General features: G+C 33.5%; 1 protein-coding gene across 16 annotated transcripts in view; it reads right to left on the bottom strand.

The window, feature by feature from the left end:
* N4BP2L2 (NEDD4 binding protein 2 like 2) overlaps window positions 1-18,503 on the bottom strand; it is a 72,599-nt gene that overhangs the window by 50,337 nt on the left and 3,759 nt on the right. For 7 of the 16 annotated variants that reach the window (XR_012016195.1, XR_012016196.1, XM_072795532.1 and 4 more), the window contains 4 exons: window positions 10,711-10,835; window positions 7,310-7,398; window positions 6,840-6,916; window positions 3,527-3,673 (listed from right to left, as the gene is read on the bottom strand). The exons of 1 other annotated variant lie outside the window; for it this stretch is intronic. Coding sequence is in view for 12 of the 15 variants with exons in the window: in XM_072795527.1 (XP_072651628.1) it covers window positions 3,527-3,673; window positions 6,840-6,916; window positions 7,310-7,398; window positions 10,711-10,835 (438 nt within the window). In the remaining 3 variants the exon portion in view is untranslated. Of the gene's footprint in view, window positions 1-3,292; window positions 3,674-6,839; window positions 6,917-7,309; window positions 7,399-10,710; window positions 10,836-11,341; window positions 12,325-18,503 lie in introns of those variants that run through there. 8 more of the 16 variants (XM_072795531.1, XM_072795530.1, XM_072795533.1 and 5 more) reach the window with 6 other exon arrangements.

Genomic DNA, 18,503 nt, shown 5'->3' with positions numbered 1-18,503 from the left:
GAAGCAGGCTCCATGCGGGGAGCCCGATGCAGGACTGGATCCCGGGACTCCAGGATCACGCCCTGGAGGCCGAAAGCAGGCTCTAAACCGCTGAGCCACCCAGGGATCCTAAAATTTAACTTTAAAACCACTACCTCAAGCTTCTTTTTCGGCTACCACCAAATATTTATTCTGAATGGCCATTGTAACAAAAACTTAACAATACTTTGTCATGATTCTAGACTAGTGTTACTCGACCTAATGGGTTCCAAATGTTAAAACACACACACACACACACACACACACTCACTCACTCACTCACACTCTCTCTCTCTCTCTCTTCAGCCCTAATAACAAATTCTCAGTTACTACATTCATATTAGAATATTACATAAAATTTCAAAAAAGACTAGCAAACCTATCCGCTCAAGGCACTAATATATAAATAACCACATTTTTTCAACATTTCCCAAAGAGAACACTACCAATTTTCTTTATAAATACTTAAAAAACCAAGCTCAGAAAATCAGACATTTTCCCAAAATAAAAACTCAAATGTGGTCAAAATAAATATTTCATATCCTCTGAAATAATGCACTCTTTCAAAACTTACCTATACATAAAACTAGAAAATTCTACAATCTATATTAATTAGGTAAAAAATAAACTTCAAGTACTTAAATCCACCTATTGTTCCAACAAAAGGCAACCCAATCTTTTGTAAACAATTGTACATTAAAATAGACATAAAATATTAAAAAGTTAACATTTTCTCCTGAAAAGGTGAATACTAAAAATAAAGATTATCTATTTAAAAATCAAGTTCAACTTAATAACAGTAAAAAAAGAAAAATAAATAACAGTAAGTATTTTTGCTAGCAGGATTAGGACATATAGAAAACTATAAATTTGCTTATCAAAAAGGAAGTGATTTTTATACCAAGCCTATGAAAAAACAACTTACATTAAGCTATATTCTGCTTAACTAAATGAATTTTATCTTATTAAATATGACTAATGCTTCATTTATTCTTTGGGATGGAGACCAATTCAGAATGGGGCAGAGCAACAGGAAGCTATTTCATTAGGAATATAACTGGAAAAAAAATAAATTAAAATAAAATAAACCAAACTCAAGAATATGAGTAGAAGAAAAATTTGATGAAATACCTCTCTAATCAGTAAATTTCTGATTTTTTTAAAGATTTGTATAGACCTTTAAAGTCAAAGCAATGAAAAAATTAAAAAATAAAGTCAAAGCAATGACTTGTAACAGTGATTTTGGTATCTTTTATTGTGTATTCATGCCTAATTGTTATTATTCAAAGAATTAAAATAAGCTAAATGGAGGAGGTATTAATTTAATATGCTTAGAGGAACTATTAATTTTTCTGTCTTTAAAAAAACAACTTTTGGGATGCCTGGGTGACTCAGTGGTTGAGTGTCTGTCTGCCTTTGATTCAGGACATGATCCTAGGGTGCAGGATCGAGTACCACATCAGGCTCCTTGTGAGGAGCCTGCTTCTCCCTCTGCCTATGTCTCTGCCTCTCTCTCTGTGTCTCTCATGAATAAATAAATAAAACCTATTAAAAAAAAAAACTTTCAGAATCTTAATTCCCTTGCCTCATTATGGATTTATACTAAAAAAAAAATCAGGAATTAGTAATGATCTCTGCATGATTATTTAAGTATTCAGAAGTACTAAAAGATGAAATTGATCCATAATAAAATCTGGAAATTTATTTCAGACTTACTGTCTAACATGACATATTTCTTTATAATTTGTACCTTTCAAAGACATTTACCTCCTTAAAATAAATTTGGCTAATGAAGCATTAATAAAAAACTATAGATTCATAGCACTATTACTCCCAACAGTTTTATAAAGACAAAGGAACACACAGTATATATCTAACAGTGGTTTCATCTGTCCCCAAATTAAATCCTTCTGTACTACTTTCAAAATGTGCTAATGTACATAATAAAACACTGAAAAATATAGCCCAAATATCAAGAAGTATTACTCTGAAGCAAAAGAATACATGAAAATAGTGGATGAAGAAAATGTGTATATGTATAAATATATATACATTTACACACAAAACATGAGTTAGCATTTTCTTACTATATCATATTTAGTTAAGAACAAATACATACAAACATATGTGTTAAACAAAATAAAGCAAAGTAGTATCCATCCAAATGTAAACAGCACTGAAAAGTACAAATAAATAGAAATCATACTCTTATTTCACTAAAGGCAATGTAATACAGACCTGTTGAGAGTACTGCATTTAGTTTTGAGCCTTGCACTTAGTATTACTTAAAGAGTAATATATAGATGTAGGAGAACATTTTAAAGTAAAGTTGAAAATAACAGCAAACGGTTTAAACAACATGAAGAAAGATTACTAGATTTAGGATGGGCTGGATTAGGAGAAAGTTAACGGGCCATGAAATATTATCATGTAAAACTTTTGAAGGTAACATTTTTTAATAGCATGTAATTAGCTGAGATTTTTTTCCTTAAAAAGAGCAAATCAAAGATGAGGATGAATTACAAAATCTCTGAAATGAATTCTGTTTTTAAATTTTAAGTGACAAAACACAATCTAACAAAGAAAACTATCCAATGAGACATATAGTTGATCTACAAAAAAACTAAAACCAGGAGAAATAAAATATACTACAACAAATCTTCTGACAATTAATACTAAGGACATGTCCAAATTATTTTTTATATTAGAATTATACAGTGTTAAATAGAGAAAAGTGATATATTATCAAAATAACCTGGAAAGCTTTTTCTAAATATACAGTGATTTCCTTATTTATTCATTCTAGAACTGGGGAGTGTGGAGGGACAGGAGATGGTTTGAGAAGGGTGAAAATATGTATTTATTATATATTATGGATATGTACATTATGGAGAAAACCACCCAGGTGATTGATATACCTACTGCTGTATAGCATTTGATGGAGAATTTGTTTTAACTGATACGTTAATTATAGCTTAGAAATATTTTTGTCAGATGAATTTGCAGAAACCTAATTTTACCTGTATTATAGAAAAATCAACTGAAGTGCCTATATCAAGTTAGTATTTCTTATATTTTTAAGGTAGTTAAAAAAATACTAATGTTTTATGAAAAATTAGATTTAGGTATGAGCTATAAAACTATTCAACATTACCTATAAAATAGATACAATTAGTTTAAAATTCAGTTGTAGAAAAACTATTCTAGGTCCTACCTACTCTCTAAGGTGTTTCATAATAACCCAAGGGAATTACAACAAAAAATTATAAGAACATTTTAAAAACAATTTTATATAATTTTTATTTACACTTTAGGATTTAAACAGCTTGCTGGTAACATCCTTTGTGAGGCAACATAGTCTTTTTTTAAATTTGAAACTATTTAAACTTCAAGATAGGCTCACTAATTCTTTTCAAGGGCAAGCAACAAACATGTTAGCTGAAAAGAGCCAATTTAATGATTATTTGTAACAGAGACTTGATTATGTGAGCCTAGAGAGCCTCCCCACCTCTGTCTCCCCTGTGAAGGAGGAGGTCTTTGTGTGCTTTTGTGTGGCGGTTCCACCGAATTCATTACAATAGAGATGGACATTTCATATTCATAACGATCCAACATCTGAGCAATCTTCTTTCGAGATACACCATGTTTATTCCTCCTACCAAAAAAAAAATAAAAGGATTTTAATTCTTTAGAATGTGCAGGCCTAGAGATTAAACTGTTTTAGAGTAACAGAGTACAGATTCTAAATTATGTTTTGCAAATAAATACTAAAAGATACATCTCATTTACCTACATTTTAGATAAAAAAAGTTATACTGGCTCTCAAAAAGTTTAATAATATTTTAAAAAGGCTTAAAGACACCATAAATCATAACAAAATGTTAACTGATAATATCCCTCTTCCTCACATAAAACTAACTACCAATTCACTGAACCATGGAGTTAACCCCTTCCCCTTAAAACAAAATTGAAGATTATGAGACAGTGTTTTGGGAATTACACAGGAACTGAGTGGACTTTTACAATTATAAAAATCAATATAAAATATTTATCACTTTTCAAAGTTATTTTAGGACACTTCCTATTGCATTTTTAAAATTTATTATCAATTCCAAATTACTGTTAGAGACAACAACTTGGGCATATTTCACAAACATAATGTTGAGTGACAGAAACTAGACACAATGAACACATTCTGTATTTATATAAAGTTTGAAAAAAATTAAACTATGGTGTTAGACAAAATATGTTTTAGAAAAATAAAAAAACATAAAAAAAGAAAAAAGAAAAAAAAGACACATTAAAGAAAAAAAAGACACATTAAAGAAAATAATTCCCACCAAGGAATTATTACTGGGAAAGGAATTCAAAGAACTTCTGAGGTGTTGATAATGTTCTTGTAACATGGGTACCAGTTAAATGAGTATTTGCCTTACAAGAAATTTGTTAAGCTGTAAATTTATATTATATGTAATTTTCTCTGAATTTAATTATGACAACAAAAAGTGATTTTAAAATTATACTTGAACCTCAAAAAACATTTTACAATTTATTTTACCCTTGTAGTTTTCTATAACTTGACTTGGACAGGCAAAACACATAGGAACATACTTTATATTTACTGTTACAGTTCTAGATTTACTAATGCTAATTCATTTTTCCCAGAAAAGGGACACAAAGGAAATGTTTACTTTTTAAAATTACTGAGGTTCATGTTAAAGATTAGAAAAGCAAAAAGGACTAGAAGACAAAAAAAAAAAAAAAAGAGGAACCTGAGGTTGAAATTGGCAAAATATGACTAAATTCGCAAGATGTTAAATTGACTTTATTTTGTAAAGTCAAATATTAAGAATACTAATACATTTCGACGGTCCCTCAAATGTTAATGAAGCCTAACTGTATTTCATCAATTCATTTATTCTGCATTAATCCAAACAGCTTTAGTTTTTAAATTTGTCTCTTCTACCTGAGGTGTAATAAACACACACAGAAGCAGATGAATAATACTAGTTATTAATTTATCCATTTTACTCATGTATGAACACATAGTGTGCAAATCAGAAAGGGAAAAAGGGTAACCAAATGAATAAAAGGCAAGGGAAAAAGAAATTAGTTGAATACCATACACAGAATAACAGCTATAAGTTGGAAGAGGGCAAGCTGAGGTGGAAGAAAAAAATGTTTGTTTGTTTTTTTAAAGGAAGGGATGGTTGCACATTTCTGTGAATATACAGTTGACCCTTGAACACAAGTTCAAACTGTGCCAGGTCCACTTACACGTGGCTTTTTCAATAAATACAGTACAGTAAAAAAGCCACGTGTAAGTGGACCTAATACAGTACTGTAAATGTACTTTTTCTTCCTTGATTTTCCTAGTAACATCTTTTCTCTAGCTTACTTGATTGTAAGAATACAGTACATGATACATGTAACTAAATATAGGTGTTAATCAACTGTTTATGTTATCAGTAAGGTTTTTGGTCAACAGCAGGCTATTAGTAGTTAAGATTGGGGGGGATCAAAAGTCATCATCAAAAATTGACTCAAAAATCCATTATTTATGGATTTTTAACTGTCCCAGGGGGTCAGCACCCCTAACTCCTGCATTAAGAGTCAACTGTAGGGATCCCTGGGTGGCGCAGCGGTTTGGCGCCTGCCTTTGGCCCAGGGCGCGATCCTGGAGACCCGGGATCGAATCCCACGTCGGGCTCCCGGTGCATGGAGCCTGCTTCTCCCTCTGCCTGTGTCTCTGCCTCTCTCTCTCTCTCTCTGTATGACTATCATAAATAAATAAAAAATAAAAAATAAAAAAATAAAAAAAAAGTCAACTGTACTGAAAACCATGAATTGTACACTTTTAATGCATAAATTGTATGGTACGTGAATTATTTTTCAAAGTTGTTACCAAAAGCAGAGAAGGAGAATAAAAACAAAGAAAGAAAAAGAGTCATAGGAAAACCAGTGACATGAGGGGAAAGAGATAAAGGTAAACACAAATGGAAGGCCAGGGATGAAAGGAATAAAAGTCCATAATCCCTCACCACAAATTTTGAAATTAAAATGGCCTAAGAACTCAGTTTTCTGTTGACTCATGTGGCAGCAAAATCTAACCAAACCTATACTCATTTGGCAGCACAATCTACTCAGAATGAAAGTACATTATGCAGAATCTTTCTTATCTACTTAGAGGACTAGTAGTGATATGTCACAGGAAAAAAAATAGAATATGTGATGATGACACGCTACCCCAAACTCTGCTACGGGCATTATGATTATGTGTATGCATTATATTACCTTTGTATTAAAAAAAACAAACAAAAACAGACCCTGAATTCTAAAACACAGATTACAAGGATCTCGGTTTATGAATCTATAGAGTATGAATCTATAGTAGTAAAGATGGTAAAGAGAGAGAAGATGACCCAGGTAAAAAGATGATGTGACCTAAAATGGGAAGAAAAGTTTGAAAAGTGATGCAGGTAAGTAGCCTACTTCACTTTTCCCTCAAAGTGTTCTAGATCCCTGCTAGCATTCAATAACTATGAAGCAATGTAGGAATTTACATAAGAGAAAGTAACACACACACTTAACAAGGAAAATTTAATAAAATTGATCAAGGCAAGGTATCCCAAGAAACGTTGAATTTAAGTCAATGTTCCTCTTGACAGAAAGTGAAAACAGTCCCTATTCACAAATAGCAAACATATGACAAGCAAAAGCTAGTAAAGAAACTGTGAAAAGGAGAAGAGAAAGGAAAAAAGATAAAGATTCAAAAAATTTTTTCAAAGATAAAGGATTCAAAAAAAATTTGAGTGCCTTACTTTTCTAATTCTTCAGGATCAAATTTCCACCAAGTTTCAGGTTCATGAAACTCTACTCTGTATCCTTTTCCTATGGCCTATACAAAGGAAAGGAAGAAAACAAAAACCCAGAGAATACTTCTTAAAGTAAAAAAAGAAGTCAGATAAATAGAGGCTTCATTTAGACAATATTTCTAAATTTGTTTGATCAGGGAAATTTTACTTTTAAATAATATGGTTTATAAAAATGTTAAGACCACATAACTGGACAATTTCGAATTACTGTCTTCAAGTCCAGGCAAAACTAACAAGATGAGCATATTTTTTAGTAAGTACCATTCCCAGTTTTTTAAAAACCAAGTTAACAAACACACCTCTTTAGAAAACAGGGACAAATGTTTATGTAATGAAGATCAAAGTAACCAAAATTTCAGAGTATGAAAAAAATGGTAAGAATAAAATATTAAAACTCTCCCATATCACATATTTACCATTTCCACATATGGTTTCATTTCCCAAGCTTGTGTATTAGTGTTGTCTATTATAACTGGAGATCTCCCCTGATTGATAGCTTGTTTTGCTGAAATAAAAAATAAATTTAAAAAACAAAAACAGAAACCAGAGAACTATTAGAATAAAATATATGAAATAAAACTTAAATATTCATTATTAAGAAATTTCCTATATCTCTGTATTTAAAACCAAAACTATGCAATCTCTTGAGTTAGTGTCATGAACAAAAAAGAGGACTCCACTAGATTACTAGATTAAAAGAGAATTAAGAGACATAACCACAGGTAATGTGTATTCTCTGGACCAGCTGCTGGTGTTGACAATGACATTTGGGGAAAAACATTTTGTTGAGCTACAGGTAAGGAAGCCTTGAGTCTAGAGCTAACTTTGATTTACAGGAAATACAAGAGCAAGTTACACTGAATACAGTCTGAGTATGAAAAGAGGTAAACATTTATTGACATGGAAAGATGGAAGACTGTTAACTGAAAATTGCAAATTATAACACAATATGTAAGTATACCCTTATTATGGTCAAAATATAGAGATCTGGGAAGAGAAACTAAATATCCTAAGTGGTCATCTGAGGGTAATGGTAGTATCAGCAATATATGCTTATCTATATTCTCCAATGTTCTACAATTACAAATAATGTTTCTGAAATAAGAACTTACATACCAAGTAGCTAAGGACCACAGTTCAACTGACTTTGTAAGTCTTTCTTAGGACTAGCAATTCTCAAATTGGAGCCGGCATCACATAGAAATTTTCTAAACTACATCTTCCTATCCCTTTGCCCTCTCTTTCCCCAAGAGGTAATAAGAATCACTGCCACAGTGAGCCACTGTTAACGACAGAGGTGTGTGTACCCCTAAATGTAAATAGACAAGAAACATAATCAAGAACCTACAATACAATTTAAAAGGCTGAGGCAAAAGGCAATGATATAGGAGTTTTGTTGGGACTTAAAATCAAAACACTAAGTTCTATATAATGAAAACACTTACATGGATGTCTAAGGGTGAGAGAGAATTCTAAGGGTTAAATTATAATGACTATGGTGGAATATATATTTGGGAGAATATGTCTTGAAATACCAAAAGAACTTTAGAATTTGGGTCATAAATAGGATATCAAGATGCTATCATCTTACAGTGTTCTATCCTCAATCATAAATAGTGATAAACTCTTTCATTAAAAAAAAAATTGCTAAACTAATTGTCTTAATGTCTGATAGTTAGGCTGGCACCTGTTAAGGTGTTATATCCTAGAAGAGCAGCTTAATAATAAGATTAAATCTCTGATTTGCAGGAATGAGATGATGATCTACTTTTCATGAAAAATCATAATGCAATACCACATTCCAGTGTACTCTAGGAGGAAAGAGTTTCTAAGTAAACAATGTTTGACTACCCAAATAATGAGAGTCATTTCTTAAACAAAATAACTACATACTCTAAGAGACAGAATGATACCCTGGAGAGGTTTTTAATTTATAGGTGATCTAACATGAATTTAGGATTCTTCTAATAACACACATGAAGCAGAGATTGCCAGAATAGTAGCTGGCATTTAAAAATATTCAATAAACATCTGTTGAAAAGAAAAATTTAGTTCTAAGTATCATACTTATAACTCGCAAAATGTATAACAATTGTTAGTTATCATTACTATCATTACCTTGGAAAAATCTGTTATAATAAAACTAGTAGTTTATCGAAACACCATTTTTTGTTTAGCAAGTATTAACTCACATGGCATGAAATTTCAATGTAATATTCTAGACTGGTATTGCAAAGAGAAAAAAATTGTCCTACACAAACACATTTCACAGTTCTCCAACAGTATAGTCACTGCTTATTCATTCCACTCATCACCTACTACTAGTGCCCTTAACTTTAGTCCAATAACTCCAAATATTTTTCAGAATTGCAATACCATTATTACTTGATTTATGCAGTAATGTTCTGTGGCATAATGCTCTGTGGAGAATCCTAGAGTGTCAGAGAACCAACACTAGGAAATAATCTCAAAATCAAACTTATTTCACATTAAAGATTTTACTCAAAGATATCCTGAAATTCCTTACTGTGAAAATTGACAATTAAAAAGAAAAGCATTCATCCTGTTCTTCCTGTATATACTGTACTTTAGGACAACCCTAAAGCTATTTCTTTCTTTTTTTTTTTTCCTAAAGCTATTTCTAGGTGAAATGTTCTTCATTATAGAAGAATTCTAACATGGAAGGAATCTTAAACCTAGAAAATCACCATTTTGCAATGTTTAATGAAACGTCTCATTCGGGAAACAGTTCACTGATGGATAAAACCATTACATGTAAGTTTGATAGGGAACTTGATAATGGAGAGAGTAGGCGGTCTCTTTGAAGCTATTAATCAATCTTAGTATTATTAAAACTAGGACAACTAGACATATGCTTATGAAAAAAAAATAACTTGAAACTAACAAATCCTCCTGTCTAGAACTAAGTTCTATTTAAGGAAATAGAGGAGAAAGAAGAACAGGTTAAATAGCTACCACAAGGAAGCAAACAGACAACTAAAAAATATGGGACATTCTATAGGACAACCAACCAATTTCTGCAACAAATTAATGTTATAAAGGCAAAAAGAAGGGATTAAAAAAAGGATAGATATTACTGTACTTAAAACCAAATGCACTGCCAGGATCTGGCTTGTATCCTGATTCAAAGAGAACAAGTGTAAAGACAACAGGAAATTTCATTACAAGCTGGATATTATATGATGTCAAGGAATTGTCTTTTTTTTTTTCTTTTTTAAGTGTGATGATGGCACTGCAGTTAAATAAGATGCTGTTAAATAAGAAAAAGGTTACTTTGAAACACACGATATGCAGTCAATGTTCAAATCACTATTCCAGAATGAGAAAATATTGACTGATATGCTTCTAAAAAAGTATTAAAGTACATTTTTTGTAGAGTAATGTCAATAGGGAAAACTTTAATATTCAAAGACCTTATATTAAGCCTTAGAAAACATCAGCATTTATTACTCTTAGGGAAATAGCTTTGGGGAATATATAACAGTATGAAGAGTTCTTTGAATTTATTCATGAGGTATAAAATAAAGGCTATCAAAATATCCTACACCTCTATTTTATCAGCTTATATTGGTACACTATTTACAGTTTACAAAATATACCTATTTAAATTCTCTAATTTGTCAATAACCTAATAAAGTAAAGCAAGTGTAACTTCTGATGAAAAAATTGGGTCTCAAAGCTATTTCAATGGCCTGCCAAAGTCATTCAGCTGGTAAAAGTTAAGTCAAGAATAAAAACTCAAGTCTTCTGACTCCTAGTCAAATACACCATCCCAGAGACTTGGCCCAAAACAAACCTCTGTTCTGGTTCCAGTCATGGGCATCACCAAGTTGATTAACATTATACCTGTACCCATCTTGGTGGTGAAAATAGTCATCAGTGCTGAACACAATGCCATCACGACTCTGACCAAGCAGAATTCTGTTAATAAAAGAAATCACAAAGTGCCATTTATAACCATCAAAAAAATAAGCCACATAGGAAAGGTTATTAAATGAATCTCTGGTACTTACCTGTAAATATACTGCAAACAGAATAATAGTACAGGAGCTGAACCTTAAAAGTTTTCAGATTTCAAATATCACTTCACACTTAAATCTACACAATTACAACCAGGTACTTTTTTAGGTGGCATTTGTATTTAGTGGAAAATGGTGGAAGGGATTAAGAATATAAGAGTATAGTCTTGGGATGATTCAAGAATACATACCTCCTAATACAAAGGAATAAGAAGGACTTCGACTATTAAAATAAACATCTCTCTCCTTTCCTCAGCTTATTATAAAATTGTATACAGGCATACCTCAGAGAGATTGCAGGTTCAGTTTCACACCACAATAAACTGAGTACCACAATAAAGAGAGTCAAAATTAATTTTTGGTTTCCCAGTACATAAAAGTTATTATTAAAAAAACAATGTATACACCTTAATTCAAAAATATTTTATTGCTAAGAAATGCTAACCATCATCTAAGCTTTTAGCGAGTTGTAATCTTTTTGCTGGTAGAGGGTCTTGCCTCAATGTTGATAGATGCTGACTGATCAGGGTGGTAGTTGCTGAAGGCTGGGGTGGCTGTGGCAATTTTCTAAAATAGGACAATGAAGTTTACCCCATCCATTGGCTCTTCCTTTCATAAACAATTTCTCTGTAACATGTGATGGTGTTTGATAACATTTTACTCACAAGAGAACTTCTTTGAAAATCAGAGTTAATCTTCTCAAACTCTGCCATGGCTTTAGCAACTAAGTTTATGGAGTATTCTAAATCTTTTGTTGTCATTTCAATAATCTTTATAGCATCTTCACTAGTGGACTTCATCTCAAGAAACCACTTTCCTTGCTATCCATGAGATTGCAGCAATGCAGTCCCATCTTTAGGCCCCATTTCTAATTCTAGCTCTCTTGCTGTTTCCACCACATCCACAGTTGTCTCCTCCACTGAAGACCTGAACCCTTCAAAGTCATCCATAAGTTTGGCATCAACTTCTAAACTCCTCTTCATATTAATATTGCCCTCACCCTATGAATCATAAATATTCTTAAGGGCAACTGAAATGGTGAATCCTTTCCAGAAGGTTTTCAATTTGCTCTGCCCAGATCCTTCAGAGAATCAGTGTGTATGGCAGCTACAGCCTTAAAAACTGTATTTCTTAATAATAAGACTTGAAAATCAAAATTACTCCTTGATTCATGAGCTGAAGAATGAATGTTGTGGAAGCAGGCATGAAATCAACATTAATCTTGTTCAACATCTCCACCAGAGCTCTTAAGACCAGGTGCATTGTTAATGAACAGTAATATTTTGAAAGGAATCTTTTTCTCTGAGCCAAAGGTCTCAACAGTGGGCTTCCAATATTCAGTAAACTGCAGTGTAAACAAATATGCCATCATTTAGGCCTTGTTGTTCCATCTATAGAGCAAAGACAGAGTACATTTAGCATAATTTTTAAGGGCCCTAGGATTTTCAGAATGGTAAACGAACACTACCTTCAACTGAGTCATCAGCTGCCTTAGCCCAAGAAGAGTCAGCTTCTTCTGAAGCTAAAGCACTGACTTCTCTAGCTATAAAAATCCTACACAGCAACTTATTCCAGTAGAAGGCCATTTGTCTACATTGAAAATCTGTCACTTTTGTAGCTACTTTTATTTATCTTAACTAGATCTTCACTAATTATCTAAGCTAGATCTTGCTACAGCTTCTACACTAGCACTTGCTGCTTTACCTTGTACTTTTATGTTACGGAGACAGCTTCTTTCCTTAAACCTCATGAACCAGCCTCTGCCAGCTTCTAACTTTTCTTTTATAGCTTCCTCAGCTCTCTCAGCCTTCACAGAATTACAGTTAGGACTCTGGATTAGGCTTTGGTTTAAGAGAATGTTGTGGCTGGTTTGATCTATTATCCAGACTATTTCGCTTTCTTTTCATTTGTGTGTTCACTGGAGTAGCACTTTTGATTTCCTTCAAGACCCTTTTCTTGTACTCACAACTTGGCTATCTGTTTGGCTCAAGAAGCCTTATCTAGACTTCTGACATGCTTAATCCTAACTAAACTTAATCACTTCCAGCCTGTGATTTTAAAGTGAGAGATGTGCAACTCCCCCTTTCACTTGAACACTTTGAGGCCATTGTAATTTATTGGCCTAATTTCAATATTGTTGTGTCTCAGGGAATGAGAAAGGCCTGAAAACAGGAGAGAGATGGGAAAAGAGCAGGTTGGTGGAGCAGTCAGAATATATACAATGCTTACCAATTAAGCTTGCCATCTTATACCGGTGCAGCGCATGAGACCCCAAAACAACTACAATAGTAACATCAAAGATGACTGATCACAGATCACCATAACAAATATATTAACAAAAAAGTCTGAAATATTGTAAGACTATCCAAGTGACATAAGGACACTAAGTGAGCAAATGCTGTTGGAAGAATGGAGCCAAAAGCTTGCTTGACACAGGGTTACCACAAACCTTCAATTTGTAAAAAGTGCAGTATCTATGATGTGCAATTAAACAAGTTATGTTTGTATATTTTATAGAAAATGCATATACAAAAATTTTAAAAATTTAAACATGCATTTCCACTTACAGAATTATAGTTCAAATTATTTCAAGCAAAGCAAGTGAAATTAAATGGTTGGTTGGTTGTGAAGCTAGAGTTGGATATCTTATTTAAGCCAGCATGATTTTCTCAAAATATGCCATCTAACATATTTGGCATCTTACTTGTTTATACAGATAACCTAGAATATAAAAATGCTACTATGGGCTGCCTGGATGGTTCAGTCAGTTAAGCATTCAACTCTTGATCTCAGCTCAGGTCTTGATCTCAGGGTTCTGAGTTCAAGCTTCTCATTGGGGAAAAAAAAAAAAAAAAAAAAAGCTACAATATTAGCACTCCAAACCAAAGCTCAATTACCTAAAATGATTTTGATCATAATCAACCTCATGATGCCTAGTTATATTTAACAGTACCATAAAACTGTTACCATCTTTCTTAAATACCATTTCATTTTTTCCATTCTATTACATTATTACCAGTGATTTTTCAAATATTAATAATATAATACTACAAGAGTATAGAGGCTTTTCTCTCCAAAAAATGTTTTAACCTCAAAAAAGGTGGGGGTGGGGGAGGCATGGAGACAGAGGGTAGGAGATAGCAAATCAATTTACATCATTAAACCAAGTAAACATCAAACATGAATAAATCTCTATGAAGAATATCTTAAGAATATAAATCATAGTTATAGCAAACAATTTTAGGTTAGAGACTTTTTCCTTTCAGACTGTTCATGCAGCTTTTTAAAATTCCCTGAATTAAAAAAAATAAAAAATAAAAAATAAATAATAAAATTCCCTGAATTATCTCAAACTATAAAGCTATATTTTGGGGACTTATATTAAAAAAAATACTTATAATCAATTTGGATATATCTGATGCCATATTAATCACTTGAGTCAAAAATAAATTACTTGGGAATATTAGTATTTCCACAATTCTTATAGTCCAATTCTATTAAAACTCTCACAAGTTAAATTAGGTATTAAAATGAACTCTCCAAACATTAAAACTTAGAACTCTGAAAAATCAAGTGTCTAATAAAAAAAAAATGAGATATGGGCTCACTGGCTACTTGATTTACATTTTTTCATGTCTATCTTTTTGAAACTTTACTGAATGACAAGCATTTTATCTACATCCCATTTAATATTCATAACACCCTTGCTTATTTGACATTTACAAATCCAGAAAAAGAAAATGATTTCAAAAAAAAAAAAAAAAGAAAGAAAAGAAAATGATTTCAGAAATCAGGCCACCAGAGTAGAGTTACATAGATGCATGGGGGAGCCAAAACCAATGGCCTACAAACCAATGGCTTACACAGATGCATGGGGGAGCCAAAACCAATGGCTTACAACCAATCCCTGCCTCCTGGTATTCACATATAATCCCTTCCCCGTAACTGTGGGTAGAAGTCAGTGACTAGTTTCCAACTAATAGAATATGGCAGTTAAAAGAAATGTCACTTCTGAGACTAGATTACAGAAAAAAAAAGTGGCTTCTGTCTTGGGCTCAGAGCTGGCTCACTTTGTTTCATCACGCTGTGAGTGGTGAGCAGTACAAGGAGCACAAAACCAAGGGAGGTCTCCAGCCTATACACAACCAGAAACGAACTGAGGCCCCCTCACCCAACAGCTCACAAGAACTAAGTCTTCACAACAACCTCAAGAGAGATCTTCCAAGCAGATCCACCCCAAAATAAACCTTCAGATCAGAACACAGCCCTAGGCAACATCTTAATCACAGCATTGTTAAAGACTCTGACCCAGAGGCACCCAGATAATTGCTTGCAGACTCCTGTCCTTCAGAAACTGTGAAATGTTTGTTGCTTTAACTCAGTTTTTAATAAGGTAATTTGTTACACAGCCATAGATAACTAACGCAGTCCATGCTTATAAAATTCACTTAAGAACAAGTGAATCTTGTTCTTTTTTTAAAATATTTTTTAAAGATTTTATTTATTTATTTATTTATGAGAGACACAGAGAGAGAGAGGCAGAGACACAGGCAGAGGGAGAAGCAGGCTCCATGCAGGGACCCCGACATGGGACTCGATCCAGGGTCTCCAGAATCAGGCCCTGGGCTGAAGGTGGTGCTAAACCGCTGAGCCATCGGGGCTGTCCTGAATCCTGTTCTTTAACCCAGTTTTGGGAACCCTATTTCCTCACATGGCCTATTATGAAAGTTAACTTTAATAGGTTTTTTCATACTTTGTTTTTAAAATTTCTAAGAACTGTACATTATTTTTAGTACACCCATGTGCATATACAAAGAGAAGTGATTTTCCCAAAAATATCTGAATAGAATTGATACTTTAATTAACTCTTTATCTCCTTAATTACTGAGTGACCCTGCATACCTCGATCCCAGAATCACTCTACAGGGGCACTTCACTCTCTTGACACTCCTTCAATTAAGAATACAGAAGAAAAGATCTACAAAAGAAAAGGTCAGTCTTTCCTCCAGAGTTTAAACTGAGATCTCCAAAAGCAGGGAGATCTCTTTTTATTTTTTTTTTGAAGATCTCTTTTTAAAGAGATTTCTTTTTATTTATTTTTTTTTTTTTTTTAATTTTTATTTATTTATGATAGTCACACAGAGAGAGAGAGAGAGAGAGAGAGAGGCAGAGACACAGGCAGAGGGAGAAGCAAGCTCCATGCACCGGGAGCCCGACGTGGGATTCGATCCCGGGTCTCCAGGATCGCGCCCTGGGCCAAAGGCAGGCGCTAAACCGCAGCGCCACCCAGGGATCCCAAGAGATTTCTTTTTAAACTGTAATTGCTTATGATTGCTACAACAAATTACCACAAATTTGGTGGTTTAAGACAATGTGCATAGTTCTGAAGGTCAGAAATCTGAAATTAATTCCACTGGGCTAAAAATCAAGGTGTAGGTAGGCTGGCATTCCGCCTGCCAGCTCCAAAGGAGAACCTGTTTCCTTGCCAAATTTTCCAGCTTCTAAAAGTTATCTGCATATCTGGGCTTATAGTCCCTTCTTCCATCTTCAAAACCAGCAGTGTGACATCTTCTCTCCACTTTGAAAATACTTGTGTTTATCTCTGATCAACATCAACTCCCAATATTTTCCTAATACAGTAATTAAATTAGTCTGTTTCTGAAAATACATTCTCTCATTGGTGAAATCAGTACAGTAGAAGAAATGCATATTGGCTAAAACATTTTAGGTTCACCCTTTCTCCTCATATGAACAGGGTATAGGAATTCTAGCAAAATGTATAGCCTACACCCTGAGGAATGACACCCAAGGCTTGATCCCTAAATGGTCCCATGTCCAATCACTGACTTAGAGGATTCTGTTTAGCTGATACAATTACAATGGTAACAAAATTCCACATTTAGAATTTGTTGAATTGTGCCTGAGACGAACCTTTCATCAAAGTGCTGTCGGTTTGTGTAAAAGGACAAAGAGGACTTTCACATACCTACAAAGATGGATAAACTGTTTTGCACTAGCTTACTCATAAATATTTAAAGTCTGTATTTGTGTTAGAATTTAACCTAAAACTGATTTCATTAAAATCTGTTAGCAGATTGTGGGTAAGCAACTTAGTAAAAACTTGGTAATGACAAATACTATATGAGTTCAGAAGGATTACAGAGGACTGAGATGATAAACCAAAACCTCAAAAAGCAGAGGCATTTGAGAGAACCTCTGAATAAGTGAGGTCCTAAAACAATGAACGAACAAGTAAGTCTCTGCGGTGGAGGGTAGGTGCTAGTCCAAGTGCAGAAAGAAATGAAGATGGAGAGGTGGGTAAAAACTAAATTAAGGAAGAAGAGGACTTGAATACTACCCCCCAAAGAATTTGAACATTAACCTCCTGTGCTCATTACCACACAATACTAAATAATGGTACCTTTAATTTAGTGCCCCAAATGAACCCAACTCCGATCTACCAAATCTTACTCCTTTCTTTCTTCAAAGCTCATTTTGAAAGCTAACTCCTATATAAAGCTATTCCCCACCACAGAATAAATGGCTTTCTATCCAATCCCAACCAACCAATCTTAAGTCATACAAAATGTGAAGAACCTAAACAGGTACTCCTGCTTCTTTAAACAAGCTCCTGAAAGTCAGGAGTCAGGTATAGGGCCATGGATGCAACAGATATTAAAGTGAAGGCGCAGGGAAAAAACACATTTTCATTTACACCTCTAGTTTGACCTCCTACCAGTTCTTTGGACTTCTCCCAAGTCCTTTAACCCGAACTTATCCTCTTAAGCCTCTGCTCCTTCTATGAAATGAAAACAACACAACCCACCTTACAAGATTTTTATATATGAAAGTACTCTAGACTGTAAATCATGATACAAATGGTAGTTACTAATATAGCTTGCATTCTTATACATTTGATTCCTCAAATATGCATATTATATATAATCGCATCTATCACCTTCCACTTGTTATGTCTCCTTGAAATTTTATTGTACTACCACTACTTTATTCATCTTCAGTTTCAACATACCCCAATGTCATTCCAAATCTAATCCTTCCTTCTCAAATTTATTTTATACCCACACCTAGTCAGGTGACCCTAGCTAGGAGATTCCTATAATTTCCAAATTTCAACTATTTCTTTCCTCTGTCATTATATTCTAAATCTAGGAGACTACCCATGTTTGTGAGACTTCATTCGATTTCTATCCTTTCTAAAGAGTTGGAAGTTTCATCTTCTCTACGAAATCTTCGTTAAAATAAGAAGAATCAAGTCGCCTGGGCAGCTCAGTCAGGTTAGCATCTGCCTTGGCTCAGTTTAAGATCTCAGGGTCTCAGGATAGAGTCCCTAGAAGTCTGGCTCTCTGCTCAGCAGGGAGTCTGCTTCTTCCCTCTATGTGTGCCTCCCCTCCTCCATGCTCTTGCTCTCTCAAATAAATTTTTAAAAATATTTTAAAAATAAGAATCAAAATGCAAAGACCTAAATTTAAATTCATTTACAAAAATCACAGCTTACAATTTAGCTTGAAATGTATCCTAAGTGTAATCTTTAATTTATTGCTTCTGGAGA

This window comes from Canis lupus, chromosome 24 (assembly GCF_048164855.1).
Source record: "Canis lupus baileyi chromosome 24, mCanLup2.hap1, whole genome shotgun sequence".
NCBI lineage: Eukaryota > Metazoa > Chordata > Mammalia > Carnivora > Canidae > Canis > Canis lupus.
This window is presented reverse-complemented; position numbering and strand designations above follow the sequence as displayed.